This window comes from Solea senegalensis, unplaced genomic scaffold (assembly GCF_019176455.1).
Source record: "Solea senegalensis isolate Sse05_10M unplaced genomic scaffold, IFAPA_SoseM_1 scf7180000015232, whole genome shotgun sequence".
Lineage (NCBI taxonomy): Eukaryota > Metazoa > Chordata > Actinopteri > Pleuronectiformes > Soleidae > Solea > Solea senegalensis.
In genome coordinates this window covers 1-8,658 of record NW_025321268.1, presented here as the reverse complement: position 1 = coordinate 8,658, position 8,658 = coordinate 1, and the positions used below count along the sequence as shown (strand labels likewise).

The 8,658-nt window shown below is 41.6% G+C and overlaps 1 protein-coding gene across 1 annotated transcript; it reads left to right on the top strand.

The window, feature by feature from the left end:
• The first annotated feature begins 776 nt into the window (after positions 1-776).
• On the top strand, positions 777-6,406 carry LOC122762085 (band 3 anion exchange protein-like). The gene is made up of 10 exons (XM_044017265.1): positions 777-999; positions 1,086-1,234; positions 2,110-2,304; positions 3,147-3,395; positions 3,464-3,553; positions 3,639-3,805; positions 3,879-4,120; positions 4,217-4,386; positions 5,047-5,220; positions 5,881-6,406. Exons 1-10 carry the CDS (start codon positions 777-779, stop codon positions 5,959-5,961), a joined length of 1,740 nt encoding a protein of 579 aa, XP_043873200.1. The 3' UTR covers positions 5,962-6,406.
• Positions 6,407-8,658: the final 2,252 nt, after the last annotated feature.

Genomic DNA, 8,658 nt, shown 5'->3' with positions numbered 1-8,658 from the left:
GGAAACACTACTTAAGCCGTGGTGAGGCGAGGCGAGTAGAGCCGGTGGAAATGTGCCATTAGCAGGGCCGACCTTATGAGGCGGTGCTTTAAGCACAAGAGGTTTAGCACCAGGGGGTCACTGACCACTCTACCAGGGGAGTCTCCACATCTTGGGCAGCCCTGAAAGGCATACCACTGTGCCGCAGCCTCATGTAGTTTCTACAGTGTCAACATTGCCACCAAGCATCCGCTGGCTGTGGCCCTCCTGCCAAGTTCCTCAAAGTCCACACAATGAGGTGTGTACTTAGGATTCCTCGTGACACTGTTGGTATTAGTCACCCACTGCTTAAAGCACCACCACTGGTGGTCAGTAAGGATGAAACAGAATGAATGCTATTGAATGCAACTATGGTTCTATGAACCCTGCCTGGAGGACCGCCAGAGCATCTGGTCTCTCAGAATCCTTGTAGTCTTGTGAGAAGATTCCAAAAGAGCAGACCCACAGGTGACACCAGAGGATAAGTCTTCACTCCAGTCCACCATGGTCACATCTGACATTTGTTGGTATAACACACTCAACACGAGACAGAATATCCAGTGCTCAAAGTTCATCCAGGTTTCATAGAACTGTAGTTACATGCACAACTTTCAATTGAACTTCAATTGTCTTGCCCAAGGAAACATCAACATTTACAAAATGAAACTGATACAAATAACATAGCACTGGTACTCAACTTAGCAGCAATGATACACCAATGCTGATTGTTGAAACATGACTATTATTTATGTACTAGTATGAAATTGTTCCTCCCAGTTTCCTTCAGCCCTGAGCCTCCTCCTGAAGACCACCTGACTAGTACTGGGCGGCCATTTGGTGGAATGATTCAGGACATAAAGAGACGTTACCAGCACTACAAGAGTGACATGACAGATGCCCTCAACTCCCAGGTCCTTGCTGCCGTCATCTTCATCTACTTTGCTGCCCTGTCGCCTGCCATCACCTTTGGAGGGCTACTGGGTGCGTGTTCATATCTGTGTTAGACATGGCCGTGCCATTGTATGCAGCAAACACTCTAATCACTCCATGACGTCATCTTTCATCAGCTGATAAGGTGGAAAATATGATGGGCGTCCCAGAGCTCCTCATCTCCACCAGCATCCAGGGAATCATCTTCTGCTTCGTTGCTGCTCAGCCAATCCTGGTCATTGGTTTCTCTGGTCCTCTCTTAGTGTTTGAAGAAGCCTTCTATGCTGTAAGTTGTAACACTGGAACATAATCTATAGTCTATTATGGTTTATGCTGCTCCATATGATCCAACTGAAGATATTTTTGTTATAGCTCTGTGGTATTGTGAAATTGAAATGTCAAAAGTCCATGAGCACACTGTACACTGTGTTGCCAGTGTACATTTCTGCAAACCACATGTGAGCTCACAGTTTCTGAACCAAAAATCGTGTTTTAAGTGCCTGTGGTGCTGTTGGCAGAATTGAGGGCAATAATAACCTGCACATCGCCTAGCGTAACCTAGCACATATTTAGGGCTAGGTACAGATGATAGATTGTCCTCATAGCATCAATAGGATTTCCATAAAAACATTCCAGAATGTCCTGATAACGTGATAAGAATCTGCAACAACAATGTTTGGTCTAGAACTGATGTGAACTTTGGTCTGCACCTTGGCAAACGTGCAGACCCTCACATGAAAAAGCCTCCAAGGGTATTCTACTGTGATGTTATCATTACCCACTCATGTCCATGACACTTCAATACTGACCAATACTGAAGTGGACAATCTCACACAGTCCCAAAATATGTGACCATTAGGGATGGATATGGTTCACCTTTTAACCTTCCTAAGGGTCGCAACCCGGGAACAAGGGCCTTTCTGCATGAGTTTGTCTCTATATGTCGTCCTGTGATGGACTTTGCCAGTCCACCTTTTGCCCTATGTCACCTGGGACCCTCATGTGGAGGTGAAAGAAGATGAGTGAGTGAACAGAGTGTACAAATGTAACATTTCTCTTGGTTTGCAAAAACTACAGCAATGTTTCTGGGGTACAGGATGTTGTGTCTGGCTTTATTTACTGTTAGCATGCACAGTTGTGACCATTCTTTATTTCATTCAGTTCTGCAAGTCCCAGGACATTGAGTACATAGTGGGGAGAGTGTGGGTCGGAGTGTGGCTGGTCATCATCGTGGTGATCGTCGTGGCTTGTGACGGCAGTGTCCTGGTTCGCTTCATCTCACGCTTTACCCAGGAAATCTTCTCCATCCTCATCTCCCTCATCTTCATCTATGAAACTTTTGCCAAGCTGGGCAGGGTAAACCACTTTCATCCACCTCACACTTGTCATGTAGTCATTGGTCATTGGTTTCAGTTGTGTCTCTGTAACAGCACACCGCGAGTTCCTTCACTAGTATACTGTACATGTTACTGTCAACTTCTTTATTTGTATCCATATTAGGGGTGGGTCAAAATATTGAATTAGATGTAAAGTCTATATGATATATCAATCCTCTCCTGTGGAACCAGCTTCCAGTGACAGTTCGGGAGGCGGAGCCTCTCTCTGTATTTAAAGTTAAAACTTTAACTGACTTAAAACGTTCCTTTTTGATAAAGCTTATAGTTGGAGCTGGTTCAGCGAAACCTGGATATGATTATGACTTTTTATATGTCATTAACCTTGTCTCTTTCTCTCCCTAGTTTGTGTCTTTCCTTCCTTATTATTATTATTATAATAACAATGATAAAATAATGATAATTTCATACATATCATCACAATTATTATTATGCTATTATTAAAGTTGATATCAATACTCTCTGCTGCTGCTTATATAAACAACATTGTAGTTCTATAAACATGTCAACTTATAACTTGATACAGTTGTTGTGTATCTGCTCCTGGTCTCTCTCTCTCTTCTGTCTCTACCTCCTCTCCCTGCCTCCTGCCCTACTCACCACCTTTTCTGTCCCCCCACCTCCTCCATGTCCCCCAGCCTTTCATACCCTTCCCCTTTAGAGATGTTCTCTCCACTGATGCCAAGTGTTTGCTCATTGTGTGAACTGTTGAGTTTCTCTGCTCTCCTCGATGTTGTTTGTGTACAGAGACCTGAGATCATGTTTGTTATGATTTGAAAATTGAATCTGTTCTCTTCTCTCTAGACCTTTCACTCACATCCGCTGATTCTGAATTACGATCAGCTGAATGCAAGTGTAGAAAATCCCTGGCAACCAAAAGTGGAAGAGACCGTCATTTATGACAATAACACCGGTAATACAACTATTATCATCAGCAACATCAAGCCTCCCTTCCCCAACACCGCTCTGCTCTCCATGTGCCTCATGTTTGGCTGTTTCTTCATTGCGTTTTTCCTCCGTCAGTTCAAGAACGGGACATTTCTACCTGGAAAGGTAAGTCGGGGGGATTTTTTTTTTGATCGCAACAGATGAGTGATTTATTCCTTGTATGTGGTCAACAGGTGAGACGTTTGCTTGGGGACTTTGGTGTCCCTATTGCCATTTTCCTAATGATTGTCCTGGACTACAACATTAATGATACCTACACTCAGGTTGGACCTTGTTTTATTAGATTCCAGGTAATTGCCTGAACACATACAGCACATAATAATAGTAAGCAGTGTTTTTTCGGCACAGAAACTAATGGTTCCCAAAGGTCTGGCGGTGTCCAACCCAGCCAAGAGAGGCTGGCTGATCAACCCATTTGGAGAGCACCAGAGCTTCCCTGTCTGGCTGATGTTTGCCTCCTGCGTCCCTGCCCTGCTCGTCTTCATTCTCATCTTTCTGGAGTCTCAGATCACGACGTGAGTTCTGCATCCCACTGTGAATAAGACCTCGGAGAACAGGGTTTGATTCACATGTTGCTTCTGTCAACAGTCTGATTGTGAGTAAACCTGAGAGGAAGATGGTTAAGGGCTCCGGTTTCCACTTTGACTTGCTGCTTTTAGTCGGCATGGGCGGGTTCAGTGCGATATTTGGTGTTCCGTGGCTCAGTGCCGCCACCGTGCGCACTGTCACCCACGCCAACGCCCTCACTGTCATGAGCAAAGGACCAAAGCCTGTGATAGAGAAAGTGATGGAGCAGAGGGTCAGTGGCATTCTGGTGGCTTTGCTGGTTGGTACGTGCTTTCTAATATTTAATATTATTATTTAATATTAATACAAGTGTATCATGTCAGATGATCTCTGTTCTCTGATTGTCTGTTTGTATTAAGGGTTGTCTATTCTGATGGAGCCGATCCTCAAGTTGATCCCCATGTCAGCCTTGTTTGGGATTTTCCTCTACATGGGAGTCACGTCTCTAAATGGTATCCAGCTGTGGGATCGTATGCTTCTTCTGTTCATCCCCAAGAAATATCACCCTGATGAACCCTACGCCACACAAGTAAGGAACCACATGTGACATAATCATACAAAAGTCCAGTGGGTAAGAATTAGGGACCCAGCCAGGTCTGCAGGTATTATGGCAGCGTCTGGTAAGAATGTAATTTTCAACTTCAGAATCCCCTAGAAAAGGAACTAATAACAAATCCCTGGCACACTGTAGACAGGCTTAACAACAAAGAAGAATGTCTCGCAGCTTTTGGACACATTCAACATGGCAGCCATGGAAGAACAGCAGTCTTTTGATTCGGCTGAACAACACGCACGTTTGTTGACTTGTTCCAGATCAGTGGTTTAACTGGTTGTAGGTCTGTCCACGGCATTTTGATCTCCGTCCATTGGTCACACTGCTTGGAAGTGGGAGGTGACAACACCATAAGTACATGGCCCTCTGTAAAACAAGGCCCTATCTGACAGTACAAATTAAAGGCTTATTTATATTCTTTATGGTATTAGTATGTGTCAGCTACCTTACAGTATATACAACAAGAATAATAATAACAATAACAATAATAACAATAATAATAGTAATAATAATAATAATGATAATAATAGTCATTATTATTTCAGTCATAAACTGATGAATCATCATCATCATAGATAATATGAATGTTGTTTAGACTGTACTCTGCAGTGATGTGTGTGTGTATTTTGGACACAGGTGAGCACAGGACGAATGCACTTGTTCACTCTCATCCAGACTGCGTGCCTCATAATCCTCTGGATTGTGAAATCCAGTCCAGCATCCCTGGCACTTCCTTTCATCCTGATCCTCACCATCCCTCTGCGTATGCTCATGACTGGGCGTCTCTTCTCTGAAACGGAAATGAAATGTGTAAGTGAACAGCTGCTGTTCATCCCACTCATTTAGAACATGGATATTTGGACTCAAGTTCACTATTACTGTTACTTACAAGTTCTTCAGATCATTTTATATGTGTTTTGAGAAGCTTTTATTTTGAAATCTACAGATACAGGAAACAGGAAATAGATTAAAGTGCACTAGTAAGATGATGGTAGTACCACAGGCTGCACTTTCTAAACCACAGATTCCAGAGCACATTTCTACAACCCTTCTCGACAGTGCAGGTCTGCAGCTAGACCCCTCTCAGTTTTAAAGGTTTATTCCACTAAAATCTTACTTTGTCTAAATTCTTTTTAATGAATTTAATAATCTCTGTGTATGTTTTGCTGTGTATGAAACAACCATGCATGCTCATACGTTCCTGTCCCATATTGCTCTTTATGATCTACACAGTCCATGTTAAATTGTTTATAATTGTTGTTATGAAGACAATTTATTCTTTTCTTTTTCTAGTTTCACTGTCATTCTGACTTACCTGCTAAAGGAGCAAGCCTTCTCATTGTTTGGCTCTTAAAAGAGAGTTTGGCTGGCTTTTCATGTGTATGAACAATTTGAGTTCACATTTTCGTGGTTATGAAAACAACATGTGTTGAATGTGTGTTCTTAAGTCCTTTATCATATCTGTTTCAGTTGGATGCTGACGATGCTAAGGTGACGTTTGAGGAGGAGCCGGGACAGGATGTATACTGTGAATCTCAAATGCCATTGTAGATGTTTCCCATGAATATGATGACAATAAATGTATATACATATTAATATATACAGAATATGTTCATTTAGTTACTTCCTATGACCGGGACAAAGCACTATGAAACAAGAGTTTTCACCTATGTCAAATATTTGCTTTGTGTTGTTTAGATTCTAAAACAATGATTTATTAATAAATAAACAACTCATTTTACATCAATTATGGCTGAAGTGACTCCACAAATGAATGTAAAGATAAATAAGTGCCAAGTACAAATAAGCCTTTTCCTAAAAACCAGAGGCCATTTAAGTTGTTTTTGTTTTCATGTCCTTTATGAGTAAAATGCAAACTCTGACTTATTGGATAATTTACGTGTTTCAGCAGCAGATGTCAAACTGTTCCACTGGAGAGGAATCGCAGCTGTACAATACAAGGAGAGAAGGTGTTTTTCTTTGTGTGTATACTTATATATATGTATATATACTGTATCTATATACATACATATATATATGTATGTATATATGTATATATATATATATATATAGATAGATAGATAGATAGATAGATTTGTATATATATATATATATACACAACAACAACAACAATAATAATAATAATAATAATAATAATAACAATAAAAAAAACTACCTCCCTAAAGACTCATGACATTAGTTTGGTTTGCTTGGACAAAGCAGGAGAAATGAATCTGGTTTCTGGACAGGAAGTGCACTTCCACCACATCCCAGCCACCGATTGTGCAAGTTCTCCCACTGAACATGATGACAGGTAATTTTCATCATAGGTACACTTCAACAGTAAGAGACAGAATGTGAAAAAAAAATCCTGGAAATGAGGATTTGCAAAGAATTTAATTGTAAATGATGGTGGAAAATAAGTATTTGGTCACCTACAAACAAGTATAAAACAGACAAACAGCTGCCTTCACTTAGTTTCCTGTAGCCTGTTTGAACTCGTTATCTGTATAAAAGACACCTGTCCACAGCCTCAAACAGTCAGACTCCAAACTCCACCATGGCCAAGACCAAAGAGATGTCGAAGGACACCAGGAACAAAATTGTAGACTTGCACCAGGCTGGGAAGAGTGAATCTACACTAGGCAAGCAGCTTGGTGTGAATAAATCAGCTGTGGGAGCAATTATTAGAAAATGGAAGACATACAAGACCATTGATAATCTCCTTCGATCTGGGGCTCCACGCAAGATCTCATCCCGTGGGGTGAAAATGATCATGAGGACAGTGAGCAAAAATCCCAGAACTACACGGGGGGACCTGGTGAAGGACCTACAGAGACCTGGGACCAAAGTAACAAAGGTTACCATCAGTAACACTCTACACCGACAGGGAATCAAATCCTGCAGTTCCAGACGTGTCCCCCTGCTTAAGCCAGTTAATGTCCAGGCCCATCTGAAGTTTGCCAGAGAGCATATGGATGACCCAGAAGAGGATTGGGAGAATGTCATCTGATCAGATGAAACCAAAATAGAACTTTTTGGTACAAACTCAACTTGTCGTGTTTGGAGGAAGAAGAATGCTGAGTTGCATCCCAAGAACACCATACCTACTGTGAAGCACGGGGGTGGAAACATCATGCTTTGGGGCTGTTTTTCTGCAAAGGGGACAGGACGACTGATCCATGTTAGGAAAGAATGAATGGGGCCATGTATCGTGAGATTTTGAGCCAAAACCTCCTTCCATCAGTGAGAGCACTGAAGATGAAAAGTGGCTGGGTCTTCCAGCAGGACAATGACCCCAAACACACCGCCTGGGCAACGAAGGAGTGGCTCCGTAAGAAGCATTTCAAAGTCCTGGAGTGGCCTCGCCAGTCTCCAGACCTAAACCCCATAGAGAATCTGTAGAGGGAGTTGAAAGTCTGTGTTGCCAGGCAACAGCCCCAAAACATCACTGCTCTAGAAGAGATCTGCATGGAGGAATGGGCCAAAATACCAGCTACAGTGTGTGCAAACCTGGTGAAGACCTACATTAAACGTTTGACCTCTGTCATTGCCAACAAAGGTTATATTACAAAGTACTGAGTTGATCTTTTGTTATTGACCAAATACTTATTTTCCACCATAATTTACAAATTAATTCTTTAAAAATCCGACAATGAGATTTCCCAGATTTTTGAAAATGAAAATTACATTTTAAGTGGGAGAACTTGCACAATCGGTGGCTGACTAAATACTTTTTTGCCCCACTGTATAGGCTGGCATCTGCGTACACCTTTAATGAAGTGTTTTAATCTATTACCAAAAACAATCATGACAAGACGCAACTATTCACACAAAACTGCACGACAGAAAGTGTCTACAGAGAAAATTGCGTTGATCAAATGTCCATTCAAAGTGGGAATGACTCCGTCTCTCCTCATGAGACCAGGTTTCCCCCAGAAGGTTTGCCAGTTATCTAAAAACCCAATGTTTTCTGGACACCACCTCGATCGCCAGCGATTGAATGACGACATGCGACTATACATGTTATACATGTATACATGTTATACATGTATACATGTTATACATGTATACATGTATAACATGTATACATGTTATACATGTATACATGTTACATTGGGCAAAGGACCAGGGAAGATTACGCTGTCAGACATATATTGTGCGTACCTACACACAGACTTAACATTAACTTTATGAATCTTTACTTCCTGTCCTTTTGTACATGAATACTTTATGAATCTTTACTTC